This window comes from Athalia rosae, chromosome 5, assembly GCF_917208135.1.
Source record: "Athalia rosae chromosome 5, iyAthRosa1.1, whole genome shotgun sequence".
Classification (NCBI taxonomy): Eukaryota; Metazoa; Arthropoda; class Insecta; order Hymenoptera; family Athaliidae; genus Athalia; species Athalia rosae.
Window position 1 is genome coordinate 7,324,568 of NC_064030.1, and position 16,604 is coordinate 7,341,171.

Consider the following 16,604-nt stretch of genomic DNA (forward strand, 5'->3'; position numbering starts at 1 on the left):
CCGAAATTACGTAAAATCTGGGTGCATTCGAAGAATTTTTCGATTGTTATGAAACCCAATTCGATCGCCGCTATTTTCCGTTATATGACAACGAATTGCCGCTACGGAACTTGGAAATAATTCATCTTTCAACGGGTATAATTACACGGAGACGAACGACCAATGAATTTTCGAATTATCGCCGGCCCTCCACCGTCGAGTGAAATTCTTTCAAGTTTACCAGTTTTCTAAGATTTCGAGTCTGGTCAATACCGATTTTCGAAAATTAAAATCAAACATTGAACGATAAAAAACTTCGACTTCACGATGAAATTTTACAGAAAATATCATACACTTTGAAAAGAAAAAAAAAAAAAGAAACAAAAAAAAAAAAAACTTTTACCTCATTCGTTCAAAAAATTCCTGCCCGACTCCTTTCTCGCTGCATCTGCCACGAGCCCCCACATTTATGGCATAATGTGTCACTGTGCCACGTTTTCCCTCCGAGCTCTACCTCCCCCCGATTGAACTGCTCTTACGTGTACGAGTATGTGTGCGTAGAATCCTAGATTTTGGAAAAATTCTATTGAATGGCGCAGCTGAATGGAGGTCGAAGAGGGGGGGTGGTGGTTCGCCTGTCTATCCCTCGGACGGTCCTTTCGTTCGTCGAGTGTGTTTTGGGTTAAATTTTGCCGTTTCGATGTGCGATGGTTACACGTAAGACGCAACGTGGGATGATCGGTGGAAATTTGCGCCCTTTGTCGAGGACTTTTTCAAAGGACATACGCCAACGTTTGGCTCCGGTACTCTGCCCCGACGCATCGACCGATCGATGTTTTATAGACGAGTCTGATGACACCTTGACATTTTTATGCAGGGGTGCAGTCGGATTTTTCGGAATCGTCATCGAAGATACGTTGCCGAACTGTAACTCTGACGAAGAATATGGCGGGGTTATTTACGTCGTGGGTTTTCCTCTCTAGAAAATAATGCAAGGGTAAACTTAAAATTAAATTCTGGAGGGTTGCGTACACGAGGAGAGGAGATGCAGGTTCGTTGAAAGATGATGTAGATAAAAATGGCGTGTGATACGTTTGTTTTTTTTTTTTTTTTAACGATTAAACAGTTAATTTTAATAATAAAAATAGTTTGACAGGTCAGTTGAATCGATGAAACATTCAATAACTGTGTGTTACACGAAATTGCAAAGACCGGGAGCATTAATATATAATATATTTAATCGCAAACGTATGTTACAGTAATTAGGTTTCCTCCATTTCGTATATATATAGTGTATATAGATATTATATACTTATAATGTTACACCATTGTTAATGCATATGTTATTTACCATACACATACATGTACGATTTTCTTATCAGTTACAGAGCCTAAATTGTTTTTTTATTTCTTTTAATTTTTATATACGATCGTTAAATTATGTTACTTATAAAATGGTCTCTATGTTATCGTACGTAATTCTTTTTCTCCTTAATTTTGTCAATTTTTTTTTTCAATTTACTCGATTTCTTTTTCACTATATGTTGCTTTTTTTTTTCTTCTTTATTTTTTTGTACGACTAAAATTACCTCATCGTATCGTGTTAGCAGGTATATAGTTTGTAGTATTTCATTAATTTTCCATTTTTATTTTCCCATTTCGTTTCATTTTTTTTTTTTGTATCAAGTATCATTAATCACTTCATCAATTCTCCGATTTCTATTATTACCTATAGGAATACTAATTAAAATCAGTCTTGTGGTTGAGATATCTTAGGTGTGTTTTGTGAGGTAGCGTCATGTTCATAGTTGGTATACACCCAGAACCACAGGATCGAATTCTCGCTGTTCGCTGTCGAATGCGAACGCCTGATGAAAATTCTAGGATTATTCCCCCTTTGAAAATTCATCGAAAATTTCGGCGTGTTATCGCGGCGATGAGCGCATTCGGCGTCGATCGAAAATTGACCTGTGGCACTTTTGCCGTATATTATTATTTTATAGTAGTCAGATATTATTAATCAATAGTTTATAGAACCATGTTTTCTTTAGTTAGATAAAAGTCTGATTTTGTACCGTGTCTCGTTGGGTGCGAGAATTTGAACAAATGCGAAACATATAGGTATATTCCATAATTATCGTTATCGTTATCGTCGATGAAAAAATATTGCAAAGGTTCGATCAAGCTTTGTATCTATGTATATCAGTTGATTGTTGATCGGTTTTCGTTTGCGAGGATTCGCAGGTAATTTGTTTGTAGGAACGATTATAACGCTATATCGAATAATTAATGTATATAGAACTAATAACCTATTATATCAATATCGTTATCATTAGTATCATCGTTATTAATATTATCATTACTATTACTATTATCATTCATCATTGTCATAGGCTTATAATTCGGGCGAGTCGCACGTGTTCAAATTCGGGCGTTTTTATCATCATTAACATACGATTATAGTATTTATATTCCGGGATAGCTGTACAAAATTATATTATATTATATCATACATATACTTTGGGTATACCCTATTATACATAATGGGACTATTTTCTAATTATGTACCGTCATACACGTAGAGATATACAAAGAAATATACATAAACGTCGCCGAGATCGTTGCGATGCTGAATCTGATTTAATCTAACGTTATTTATTTTTTCATCTTTTTTTTTCGTCAATCCTTTTTGTACTCGAATGAAATTTTGACAATCATGCATTTCATATTGTTCTCTATCAAGTGAAACGAAAAGGACTGATTGCTCCATGCTCGTATACAAGCTGCATTCCGATCTGTGATCAGTAAATTTAATTCCAGCTCGATATCTAATACAGATACAGATTCGATTTAAGATCTACTTTATTCAATAGTAATTAATAATTGTTACGCTATATCTATTTGACACAAATATATATATATATATGTATATATATATATATGTTTATATATATATATGATTTAAGATATATAAGAAGACAACAACAATAATAGTTACGACTGTTTTTTTTTCATTTTTTTTTTCCATTTTTTTTTTTCATTTCTTTTCTTCTTCTGATAGGACAAAGCGACGATTTTTGAAAATATTATTATTATTAGTATTATTTTACATTTAATCCTTCCTCCTATCTGCAAATGCTATGTACATTGTATGTAATAATTATGTATATAGATTTTTTCATTTATCTTCGTACAATTCTTTTGCGAATGCCCAGAATCGGGAGCTTTGAAAGTTTCTTATTTTGTTGGATCATCGTTATTTTATTTAATTTAATTTGTTTCTTTTGCAATTTGATTTCGAAGACTAACGACAAAATGTGGATCTCGAAACGCTCGAGATTACCCTATAATCATTCTATTATAAGCTGCATTGTAAAATAGGAATCTTGGTTTATCAGTTATACAGTTTATCACGTGACTCACTAGGAGTCACATTAATCAGAAACTATGGAACACGGGGTTGCAAATAAAATTGACTACCCCGTCAAAAATAATTATCGCAGGTGCTAGGTGTGTGTGTACAAGTGTGTGTGTATGTATAATGTGTGAGTGTACGGATGTTGCATAGTATCATCGTTTCGATAACTCGCTTTCCATTCATTTACCTTTTTGCTTCGGATAAAAGGAACGATAATATCTAAGTAGGTACAGACAATAATTATTAAATACTAAAAGAAAAAAAAAAAAAAACGTAACATTCAACGTAGAATAGAGTCTAGACTAGTCGTTCAACTAACATATTTTGTTATTTGGTAATAAATATTGTTTGGCATTTTTTTTATTTGCTACCTAAAATCTAGGGGGTTGGTCGCGGTAATCGGGGAAAAAAGACGAATAATTTTACTAGACGATTTTAAAAAAAATGTTCACCCCGTTCGAACCGGGCACAACAATAATCCCTGCACTTCCATATTCATCCTCGACTCACATCCACATTTCGAATCGAAAGAATTGAATAAATTAATCCGGTTTAGGTGAAATTATCGATAGAAAATTTGACAAGTATAATTCGTTGGTGCAACGCGCCTATCCAGCTCTCATGTTACTTGAATTAATTATCGTTTGCGGTTTGTGGGAATTAGATGTATAATACGGAAGGGTCAGCGGAGGGAATTATGAATCTACAATTTGACGGAGGGCGCGGGATCTACGAAAATTTCGTTATAAAAGGGTGGGAGAACGTTCCCCTATTGTATCCCTGCAAGGGCCGTTTGCCTACCGTCGACCTCTGTTGGTAGGGTCAGGAATTAATTTCGGGCCCCATCGTTCTTACGATCAGAGTTTCGACGTTTTTTTTTTCAATCAAAATCTTCCGAAAAAAGGTCTATGATTTGAATTCGGAAAGTGCGAGGCGCTGGCGGAAGAGGCGAGAAATTTTTCAGAAACATTCAGAGGGCACGGAGACTCCGACGGGGGAGTCGGTCCGGTATCTTGGGGGGATAATACGAGATTCCAAAGAAGTTTAAGTTCGGGGGGTTGGTTTGGGGCGGAAGACGCGAGCCTCCAAAAGGAGGGCGGAGAAGAAGAGAAGAAACAGCTCTCTCCTCCAGACGTCCGAAGAACGGTGAAAAATGAGTGAAATCCGAAAAACCCGAGCATCTTGCCGGGCGCCCCGCGGTGAATCGCAGCGAAGTCTGTGGGATTGTGAAAGTTGCGGGCAACAGTCGAAGAATAAGCCAAGGAAAAAAATGGACCGTGGACACCCACCGTAATTACGAGGGAAATAATAGGGAAAAAAGGACTGTAACGTGTATTCGAATCGCGTCCATTAAATACATAAATTCGGGGATCGCCAGATTTCGGATAAGATTTTTTTCCCGCTCAGGTCGCAAAATTGAAGTTTGTTGAGACAGCACGCGTCGCGTAACGTTCCAGTTTATATGGGATGAATGAGAAAGAAAAGAGTCTGAAGTGGATGAAAGTACAAATAATGTTAGAAGCTATGGATCGGGATTATACATTAGGAGGGGAACAGGGAACGATCTTGATCGCAACAAATGAACCGAGCATGGATGAAAACTGGATAAAGACACCGGGACACGCGTTATTATTGCAGGGCATCGCCTGAGCTATTGGCAGAACGTGTTGAAAAGGTGCACCGAGGCAAGAGACTTTTCTTATGGGTTGCGAATGCATCTAACAAATCTCGATCGTCGTCGAGCCGCACGAGTTCGGCGGTAAGTTTGAGGGATGAGTTCGTGTCGCGTCGGTGTGAAAACAGGAGGGGTGGTGGAAAAGAAGAAAAAAAAAAAAAAGAGAAAAAAAGAATCAGTTTCAGAAACTTGCGTAAAATGTCGGCACCGTTGCGGAGAACGAGAGGCAATTTAGAGCGAGGTATTTCAAAGGTCGTATATCTGCGGGGAGTTGAAGTTCCGATTTTATATGTAAACCGTAATTCGTTGGTGGCTTTTGTGGGGCCGGACTCGAGGTGAGCCGCCTCGAATTTCTCATATTTCTTGTCTAGGTTTGCAGTAAATGCCTACGTGAGCGTTGGCCAAGGAATAACAATTGTGAGAACTAGTGAACGAGACCGAAAACCAGAACAAGAAAATATAAGTGAAACGAGAGCGGCGACCGTCGGCAGTGACCTCGAGGTTAGCTGCAGTTTGGCTTTGATGAAAATTTGCATGTCCGGCAACGCCGAAAAGGGGGCTGGCATATATAAATCACAACGATTGCACCCGCCGTTCGAGGTTTACGCTTTGCAAATACGCTATGCCCCGAATAACCGGTGCAATATGGGGGCAAAGTCGATGACCATGGTTTTGAATTCTTAGCGAAAGAATCGAAAGGAATATGATGTCCGCTCGCATTTACCTGTTTGCGCAACACAATGACCGGTGTGTATGACCTTCGATAGAAACTGTTCATGACAAATTCGTGGTACATTGTTCGCAGCTAACCAAAATTTTCACCGCAGGTCTGCTGCACTTCGAAACGGGGCAAACTGTATCATTTTTCAAAGCCTACGTACAAATAATGTGCAAACCGTCAGGAGGTAATTTTTTTTTTCTTACCTACTAACGGATGAAAAAAGATACCTTGCGATCAAAAACTGTAGATCCGCGATCAACAAATTTTCGTCTCGTACTTTTAAAAAGATAAATCAGTCAAATTGTACGAACTGTAAGCAGAGTACACGAATAATTGATTAATAATAATTGATAGAGAAGAAAAAGAAGAGCGAGTGAACGAAAAAAAACCAAAAACCAAAATATTTCAAGTTTCAATTTAAATATGTACATGTATTTTAACAGTTATCGGAGTCTCTTACAAGGATTGTAACAACACGGCACACTAGCCAGAAAATAATAATATAAAATAATAAATAATGATAATAATATAGGTATATCAATATGTATGTGTATAGCATTGTATGTTTCTTTTTCTATCTATCATTTGTCATGTTTTACGTTTGTTTTATGTATAACAGAAAGCAGCGTGACAGTCGGAGGTAATTGTATCTTTAATACGAGTGTAAGAAAAAAAAAAGTAGGTCTCAATCACACATCATGATATAATAATATATAATGTTTGGAACGTGGAAAAAACGCCAAAAAGCCGATAAAGATTTGATTATTAGTATTACATCGTAATTTTTTTAATTTTTTTTTTTCCTTTTTTTCTTTTTCTTTTTCTTTTTTCCTTCTTTTTAATTTTGAAATTTTGGTTTTTTAAGAGGGATGTGTCACGACGTGTGATATCGTCCTCCATATCCCTCGCTACTTTTACTGTCAGAGGAACTTGTATACCAGTACATTCATTCCTTCCTTCCATTTTTTTTTTCCTTCCTTCATTCCCTAAAACTCCCTTGATATTCCCCTACCCCCCGCCCGCCCCTCCTACACGTTATTATTATTATTATTATTATTATTATTATTGTTATCATTATTACTATAATCCTAATTCATTTATTGGTATCTTTTCTTTGTTCATACTTCTTTTTCCCACCCAACCCTTCCCGCCCATCCCACTTTTTACCCCCCACTTTACTTGCATATTTCGTTACCTATCAATTTTTATCTTCCTTCACATTCTCGACACCGAATCAAACACACCGACTATTATAACTAACTAACCAACTAGCTAACTGAAACAACTAACTACCTATATATATATATATAATATTTATATATATCGTACCTATATACATGGTCTCTCTAACTATACCCATTAAATATCCGTTTGGGATATTTTCATATGAATATATATAATACTATATTTATATAATATTAATAAATTTTTTAATATATATATTGTTAATATACTAAACGTGTCCCTGAATTCGTGTTTTTGTCTTCGTTAAATTACACAATCCATACTTTTTTTTTTTTTCTCTCCTCAATCGGCTAATGATAATATGTATTAGTTAGCTAGTTTTACGCAATAGTGTAATGACGACGACAATAACAGTGATAATAATAATAATAGCAAAAAATAATAATAGTAATCGTGACAATAATGACAATAATAAAATTAATAATAATAATAAAATTAATAATGATAATAATAATAATAATAATAATAATAATGATAGATATAATATAAAGTCTCTTAACAGTAGTGACTGTGAACCGGTGTAAGAAGAGTCGAGGTTTTGGCATATTTGTGTGGTTTACGTATGCGATTATCATACAGCGAGAAGAAAAAGGATTTGCTACGTTTGTTTTCCACGCAAATATATTGCGACCGAATAGTTATTCTTCGTGTCAATTGATTTTTCATAGCAACGAATCCTTCTCTCTCGATGTATAATACTTATGTGATGTGTGTAGTGTGTAAGAGTTTTTTTCTCGTTTCTCAATAAAAATTTGGTCGACGCGATTTATCATTTTTCGAAGAGCGATGTATTACGTGATCGATGAACGGAGGATTGATATTGATCATTCATTTATAAATATATATATATATATTTATATATATATGATTTTTTTTTAAGGAGGTCGTGAGTGCAGATAATATTTTTTAAATCGTCTGACCGATCGTGAAAATCGTATGTGATAAATTTAAAAGGTGAATAGGGTACGATCAACGTAGGCAATGTTACCTACCCCATATAATCCGGATGACGACGACGATGACGATGACGACGACGACGACGACGAACGAGGACTCTACCCTTCCATCTCGGCATTCTCAACCTCAGCACTAGGAAGCGTGACCAACGGTGTTCGCGTTAGGATTACTTCTCGGCGCTGACAAACGGTGTCTGTACTGATGATGTTGGTGTAGGAACAAGGTACTCGGACTCGCTTCGCTCACGTCGAGTTCTTCCTCCTCCTCGTCGTGGGGCGTATCGCTGCTGGGACTACGACTGAGCGGCGAGTCGCCGCTGCTGTGAGAATGCGAATGGGGGCGGTGGAGACCGGTGGACATCGAGAGATCTTCGGGTTCGGTTTGCTCCGGAAGATCCATCTGTATACCGGACAAGTTCAAGGGCATTTGAACGGACGACGTACTGACCACCACGGGACTCGGCAACTGATGGTGATGGGCGGGCGCGGAACGACGGATGGGAGTCGCCGTCGACTTTCGTTGCGCTAACGACGACGTCTCCGGGTCCTCCATCTCGACGTCTATGTCGATGTCGATCTCCTCCTCGAGGTCGTCGCTGGCCAACGAGGGCGCCTGCGATCTCACGACACCGTTCACGCATTTGTGATGCATCAGGTGATGCCTCCGCCTGAAACGCATCTGGCAGTGCTCGCATTCGAAGGGTTTTTCACCCTTGTGGATGAGGAGGTGAGCTTTCAGCTGGTTGGAGTCGCTGAACTTTGCCGAACAAAGTTCGCACGCGTAAGGACGTTCGCCCGTATGAACTCTTAGGTGGCGACGCAGGTTCGCTACCTGAACGAATTGACGATCGCAATGACTGCAGTGATACGGTTTCTCGCCCGTGTGTAACCTCATGTGTGTTTTCAGGTGATGATCCCTCGTGAATCTGGAATCATTCGGAAAGAAAACGAAAACTATTAGCGTCGGACAACGGCGGGTTTTTGAAAACGGAGGCCGGGGCGGACGAGGGACGATGAAAGGTACGGATATATCGGGCCGGGAAATTTGCCGCTCACCTTTTATGACATTCCGGACATTCGAAGGGTTTCTCGCCCGTGTGGGTGCGTTCGTGATTCTGGAGTACGTGTTTGTAGCCAAACGATCGCGAGCACACCCCGCAGGTGAACACCTTGTCTCTACCGTCTTTGCCGGCTTCGGGACTGATCGAAGTCGGCGGACTCAGCGGCGCGTTTCCGTCCACGGGAGGTAGAGTTTGTTCCGTTTTTGTCCTCGGCGCCCTCCGCTTCGCGGGTTGTCCCTTCTTGGTCACGCGATCAGCGCTACTGCTGACCACGTTGTTGTTGTTGTTGTTGTTGTTATTCGCCCTTCTGGCGGCGGACTTTGCGCTCAAAGCGGGCGACACCGGACCGGGGGAATGGTGGAGAGGCGACGGAGGAGACGATGCCGCGGGCGGTGCCCATCCCCCGAACAGAGTCTGGTGGTGACGATAAAGCGAAGGACTCGCCGCCAGGGTGGCGTGAAGGGATACGGGAATCCCGGCAGCCATAAAGGCTGCGGTTTGACTAGCCGCCAAAAGTTGCTGAGGAGTTAACATGGAGAGACTGGCCGCCGCTGCCCCGATTCCGGGGAACATGGCCGATGTTGTGTTGTTGTTCAACGGCGGAGACATCGGCTGCTTTTCGGATTCCTGTTTCATGTCTAGATGCTGACCGGTTAAAAGTCCTGGAAATCACAAAGAACGCGGGGCCTGAGGTTAGCGATTATTTCGGGTCTAATTGCGCGGGATCGCGACCGTGAGGAGGGGAGACGGAGAGAAGCTGGATAATTGTGGAAGCGCGCGTCCGTTGAAAGCGGAAAAAAAAAAAGGTAAATAAAAATAAAGTGGAAGAGAGAGAGAGAGAGAGGGGGTGAGGTGTGTACGAGGGAAGGGAGGAGGACGTCGCGGCGCGCCGCGTCACAACACACGTCACTCACACGTGGTCTGCGGAAGGCGCCTCCGCGCCCGTTTCGGGAGGAATGGATGTAGGGAGGAGGGAGAGGAACCGCGGGAGTACGGGAGGAGTAGTAGAACTTCCCCATTCACGTACACGTGTGTGCGCCGACGTTCATTCATTCGACGCAACTATTCACACCCACGCGTCGCGACGCGCCGCCTCTAGGCCGAGGCCAATGACTCCCGTTACTCTCCTTTTATTTTACTTTCACTCATTTTTGCTCGCCGCTTTTTTTTTTTTTTTCTCTTTTTTCGACATCCGAGCAAACATTCGGTTTTACCTCACATGCTAAATCGTCGTTCCTCTTATTTTATTTTTTTTTTATTTATCACCCCTTCGGTATATCGTCCGAGACGAACTGCGTCGTCGAGAATTAAACGCGTAGATGCACCGTGGAGACTTGTAAGATTAACCACGGCGTTATAAACCACGTTATTCCGATATAGAAACTTGAAACGCCTATCGTTTCATATGCCTAGGGGATGCGACTAGAAGATGACGTCATTCGTGCATCCGATGCGTCGGCGCCCCTCTGAGAATTTGTATCGGATGGATAAAATCCCATTGTCGAGGTCGCCCGCAGAATAATTTAAATCTATGGGGAAGATGCGCGAAAAAGCTCAGGTGATCTTCCTGCCTGAAATTTCAAGATCATTTTCTGTCCGTCTCTGTCCTGTGGGAAACTCGATTCTTCAGTTTCCATTCTCGCTGTTAATTGTAAATAGTCGATACGGTTTTACTCATTCGGACGACAACAGTTTCGAGTAGCTCGAGGGTGAAAAAAGATCAATTGTTCTTGTAGAAAATATTTTTCCAAAAAGGCCCAAAAATCATACATAGATGTGGACGGTTCAGGTCCATCGAAACGACACACACGATCGGTAGGAAGAGATCGGGAATTGTTAGAGGCGCAGCCATGTTTGCTGCGGCACGTACTAATTAATGGGGCGCTTAGGGGACTCGTAATGAGGCTCGTTGAATCAATAAGGGCGAAGAGCGGAGGGAAAAATGGAGGGAGGGAGGGGGAGAGCGAGAGCGAGAGGGAGAAGGTTAGGTGGATGGAGATACGCGGGAGAGAGGAAGAGAAAACGAGAACCCCTCCTACGCTACCCCGTCCTCTCGGCCGCGAGAACGCGCGACTCCTGAAGCTTACAAACGGCGTTTCCCAGCAACACGAGTTTTGACCCGCCCTCTCGTTCACCCTCACGTTTGCCCTCCCACCTTCGCTATACCTCTGGATTTCGCTCGCTGCTTTCGCCTGCATCCTTTACCTAATTGGTCCCGTGCAATATTTTTATTCTCTTTTTCTTTTTCTTTTTCTTTTTTCTTACTCATTTTTTACCTCCTTATTCCTGCTTCCTCTTACCTCTCCGGCGTAATATTTTATTTTATTTCCGACTCCGGAGAAATCCTCTTTGAAGAATTATTTCGCTGTTTCTTGGCCCCGATAAACGAGGCACGCGATTTCCAACCCCCCGGAACGACGCGACGCTTCGGATTATACCTGCTCAAAATCGAAGAGCGACGAAATTTGGAAATTGAATTATTTACGTATAGAAAATTTGGTGTCGCGTGACGATACGTATCAGACGAAATATCGGTAATATGAATTCGGTTCGTTTATTCTCGAGATCGATATACCGATCGTTACATGAAATTTAAGGCGCTGAAAATGGTATTAAAACTTGCGTCAACTTTCCCCCGAGATTCCGGTCTTACCGAATAACCTGCGAGTTTTTCACCGTCGTCTGTAGAAAAATAATTAGGAAGAGCTATTTTCGGGTTCGAAACACGGGGGATGAAAAAAAACTCGTGCCTCAAGAGGACCGGAGCGAGAAAATTTCGTCGGACGTACGCGATTCGCAACGGATCGGATCGCATCGCTGCGCGCCGTCGGTTGCCCGCGGAAAAGTATAGATTGAGGAAGGAGAGGCGGAGAGAAAAAGGCGAGGAAGCAGGGAGGGAAAAGTGAGCGGAAAAAAAAAACCAAGAGGATAATCGAAGAGGAAATGAAGAGGAGAATGAAGAGCCGCGTGCGCCTGTACGGTATCATAGGGTAGAAAAATGCGGGGGCGCAATTTTCTTCCGTGATACGTACGCGAGGATAACCGGGCGCGTTGTTCTAATGGGAGAGGGAGAATACCGAAGGCGACGTTCGATAATTTAAGGAGGCTGACGTACCTGCGTTGATCTGTGCCTCCTGGAGATAAGATAATGCCATTCTACGCGGCGTGATGACGTTTTGTCTTTTCACTTTTACACTCCATCCACAAACGCTCTTATTATACGAGCCCCGGTATATCACATGTATAAGTTATGCACTGCACCAGTACGTAGTATTAATTATTACAGAATATAACAATCTATATCGTGTCTTCTATTATATGCTTTTTTCTTGCCTTTGATTAGGTATTTTCACGTGTATTCATTAGTCGTGTATATGCGTGCGTGTGTGTGTGTTTGTGTAATACGTACTTCGTATTTAGATTTTGTACATAATAAATATATACGTTTATATAGGAAACGAAAACGTAAGTAAAATTAATTAACGTTTTCAAGGAACTGTTGAGTTGCGGAGTTTATATTATTATATACCATAGCCTCTCGCCGTTGGCTATACAGGTATGTTACGTAGCGTATGCATTTATTATCACGTCACACGTCAGGTGCAACGATCATTGTTATGCGGTTACATTAATTAACTCTTGCTGATTGCGTAATTTACACCAAAACGAACAAATATCAACCTCAAACAAACGATTCGAATTTCGAAATGAGGAAATAATAAAATACGGTCCAAACGTTTATTATCAATTAATTTCAATTAAATTTCGAGGTAACGTGAACGGTCGATTTATGTCTTTTCATAAATTTTCTTTAATCTTCATTCCAAAAATTCTCGACTTTTTCGCTCCAGTTTTTTAAATTATTTTCTTTCAAATCTTCATTACTCTCGTTATCTCTTTTTTTTTTTGTTGGGGGGTTGAAAATTATTATTTTATTTTATTTTTTTTTTAAATTTCAGTTTCAACTTTTTTGGTTTTTGCTTCAGCACCGCGATAACGTGCGATAACGTCGACGGTAGCGATCGACGTAACTTGGAACAATTCGCGCTTTTTGCGACGACGAAATCCCGTGTAGAGATACGAGAGCTGGTGAATTTGATTTTTGAAAAAATTTTGTTATTTGTTATTTTTCTTGTATAATCCGAGCGTTGGAAGTCGAGTCACGAACTACTACTCTACGGGCGACGATGTTCCCTCGGGCTGACCTAACCCAATACTAACTGACAGTCGCCTCGCGCTGGCTGTAGTCAAACAGCCCCCACCCCAACCCTCGACGCTACCCCCTCCCTCGGTCCGGCTTCTTTCCACCCTCCTCCTCGCCTCCTCGTGCTCAGGTTCCCGTCTTCAACCCTCCGGCTCTTTACCCCTCCGACGAATTTTCATCCCTCACTCGGGGCAAACAACACCCTTGCAGGCGACCCGATGCGCGCGTTTCTACCCCGCGATGCCCGCAACCGAGCGCGCCACCGACGCCGAACTCGCCGACAGTCTCGCTCCGGCCCTTATTAGAGAAGGACAATCTTATGCTCACGAATATGATGATGGAAAACTTCGAAGAAGATATAAGCGCGAGTAACGGGGGATATCCGAAGAAGGAGGGGCGGGGAGGGGGGAGAACCTGCCGACGCGCGATAACCCACCCCGCGGCGGGGGTGCCGCGCGACCGAGAACGTGCACAACCGCTACGAGGAGCGAACGCTACGCTCCGTCTGCTTCCGCTTCGCCTAGACTATTCGGCCGATTTCTAGGATGTATAATTCCCGATTTTCTTTCGCACCGCGATAAAAATTAGGCAGGGCGAAAATGTTGGACACTCGCTAAAATCTCTGACTTCCCGAAACACCACGGCGCGTTCGAAAATTACTTTTACCCCAAATTTACACTCCGAAGAAATCATGACGACGAACGACGTGATTCGTACGATATCTGGTCTCCGTTTTTTTTTTTTTTTTTTCTTTCTTTTTTTTTGAAAACTAAAAAGGGAAGCGAGTTTGAAACCGAAGACACACGTTACGGTACGTCTAATCCTCACCGTGGGCTAATTTTCCTAGGGCTTCCGATCCTAGCACCGAAACACGGTCTAATTCTATTCTCCCTGTTGAGAGCGCGGTGTCCGCGCACACTCGGGTATTAAAAACGAGTCGTTGAAACGTGCGAGTCTTTGGTGAATTTGGGTTACATGCGAGACTCGTTTGGAGAGGGGTAGTCGTAGAGCGACGCGATTATTAGCCACCTATAGCGGCGAGATTTTGTTAAATAGAATTATTATTCAAATGATCATAATACCAGGTCTTAAATTAAGCCCAAAACCCGCGCGTCATATACTCGGGCTGTGTTAGGAAAAAGAAAAGGAAGCAGATATTTCTTTCTGAAAATTAATATACACTAGGGCTAATGATGATGTCGTTCTTAGAGGCGATAATACAAATTTTCGTCTAGAGCCGCGCATCTGATACGTGTAATAAAATTATGAAATTTCGCTTTCGCCTCGTGCGTCGGATATCGGTCGTCGTCAGGTCGGTGTAGATCTGAAGACATTTTCGGGTTTTTTAATTTTTTATTCAAAAATTCAAAGTACCGAACTACCACGTTCTGAACACAGTTTTTTTTGCAAATTTATCAAAACTTTTCCATCACCTCAAATGCGTGAAAATGCTTGGATTTTTCTCATCTAGCTGACGACGGTTTTCAAAGGTATGCGCACGTGTTACTATAGTCGTTCGAAAAAAAATGATGCACAGTTTCGAGCATACGAGAAAAAAAAAGGAAAGGAAAAAACTGATGGAGTAAGAAAAAAAAATGCTCGATGCGGCCGCGAGGAGCAATTACCCCGCTGCCGCTATTATCGTGCATGAATTTCCGAGCTACGAAGCTGAAGAGGCTTTTGCATTAAGTAGTAGCAATTATCATTATTGCTCTACTCTATACTTTCTATGGAGTACGGTAGCCTACCGATCGTTTTTTTTTCCGTACGTTGTACGTACATACATACGTCGCATAGAAAAATCGTTTTCATATTTATGTACCACAGCACAGCGTGTAGTCGAAGGTATACCATGTAAAATAGATGTACAACGTTGAGATACGTGCGCGTCGTGGGCAGGGAAGCTCCACCGAACCCAATACACCGTGACAGTAAGCGCGCTCGGATCGGCGCAGCACTTTTCTAAAACTTCTTTCCATTAATTTGGTTAATATTTTATCCCAGCCAACTCCGACCTCGTAAAATGCATGTGCGCAGGAAGGTATGAATCGAAAAAACCGATCACGATTGATCTGCGATCGATTGTGTCGTACGTACGAATCGGAAGAGCGATCGGCTGTATTTTAACGATATAAAGACTTCACCTCTCGGAGGCAAAGAAAAAAGAAAAAAAAACAAAAAAATGGATAAACGGGGATGGTTGAATGCGATTCGAAATGTCGTCGAATGTCTTACGGTTCTGCGGAGTAAATCATTTTTTTTGCCGTCAAATCGGTCATCGAGCTGGAGGTCCTATAGGCCCACGTGGGAAGAAGGGGGTGCGATCGCGTTTGTTCTCCAAATTTCTGCTCCTCGCATAGGTACGCGAACTCGGTATAGAGACACATGACATAGGTGAGTTTCGACAAGGTGATGCGAAGCACAATATGCTCGGAAACAGTGGAAACTCCCACCGTTCTACGAGAAGGCGGTATGAGCTGTGTTCGTTACCGTTTTTTCCTACCCTTGTTTCGCCACCCCTTCGTCACCCCTGAAGCTGGTTTTTGGGGTAAAACTCCAGCATCCGCGTGCGCCCGGCTACCGGGCCCTGCAACTCCGGTGGTATTCCGTCTTTCTCTGGCGCTCTGATTTTTCGCAAGCTTTCTCTCTCTCTCTCGTATGGGTGCATTTCTCTCGGATCGCTCACCTGCCCGCGGGCGTGCGCTACTCGTGCCCAACGCCAAAAAACTCACAAAACTTGGATGTAGAAAAAAATTAGAGAGGGGAAATAAAAGAGAGAATGAAAAAAAAAAAAAAAAAAAAAGAACCAACTTTTTTTTCACTTCTTTTTTTAATTCTAGTTTTTTCTTTTTTTTTTGATTTTTTCACCCCGCGTTACCGGCTCATTGTAGAACTCTACGGAGAAAGTGAGATGGCAAGAGAAAGAATGGAAAGTTATAAAGTGTGCGAGAGAAGAAGGAGGGAAAGAAAAAAAGAGGCACGCTTGAACGAAGGGTGTGTGTATACATGAAGCACATCTATGAGAGCACCCCGTCGGTTGGCTGTCGTCACCGCAAACAGAATAAAAACCCAATTCTATAAAGTGAATCGAAAACCGAAATCTCAAGTACCGAGAGTATTAGATATCGGAAATGCTCTTCCATTCGATTTCGGTTGTTTGACGATTATACTTGTTTCCTTTTCTTTTTTTTTTTTTTCAACACTTCATTTTTTTACTCCATGGATGTTTATATACTCCATTCAACTCGAAGGTTTCTCTGCTCTTCTATTTTCGCAAAATCGTAGAAAAAAAGCCTCGAACGTTGGCAAATTTGAGATTAATTGAGTACCTCCTCTTTTTCCATT

At 41.6% G+C, this 16,604-nt stretch overlaps 1 protein-coding gene across 1 annotated transcript; it reads right to left on the reverse strand.

The window, feature by feature from the left end:
• Positions 1–2,982: 2,982 nt before the first annotated feature.
• Positions 2,983–13,254, reverse strand: LOC105685840 (protein krueppel). The gene is made up of 3 exons (XM_012400276.3): positions 12,171–13,254; positions 9,051–9,717; positions 2,983–8,920 (listed from the first exon to the last, which is right to left on the reverse strand). Exons 1-3 carry the CDS (start codon positions 12,208–12,210, stop codon positions 8,128–8,130), a joined length of 1,500 nt encoding a protein of 499 aa, XP_012255699.2. The 5' UTR covers positions 12,211–13,254; the 3' UTR covers positions 2,983–8,127.
• Positions 13,255–16,604: the final 3,350 nt, after the last annotated feature.

Coding starts and splice junctions, on each gene's coding strand:
- LOC105685840 (XM_012400276.3), bottom strand. CDS start 12,210: ATGGCATTATCTTATCTCCAGGAGGCACAGATCAACGCAG. Junction 9,718..12,170: donor GGAGGCACAGATCAACGCAG/GTACGTCAGCCT, acceptor TGTGATTTCCAG/GACTTTTAACCGGTCAGCAT. Junction 8,921..9,050: donor TGTCCGGAATGTCATAAAAG/GTGAGCGGCAAA, acceptor GAATGATTCCAG/ATTCACGAGGGATCATCACC.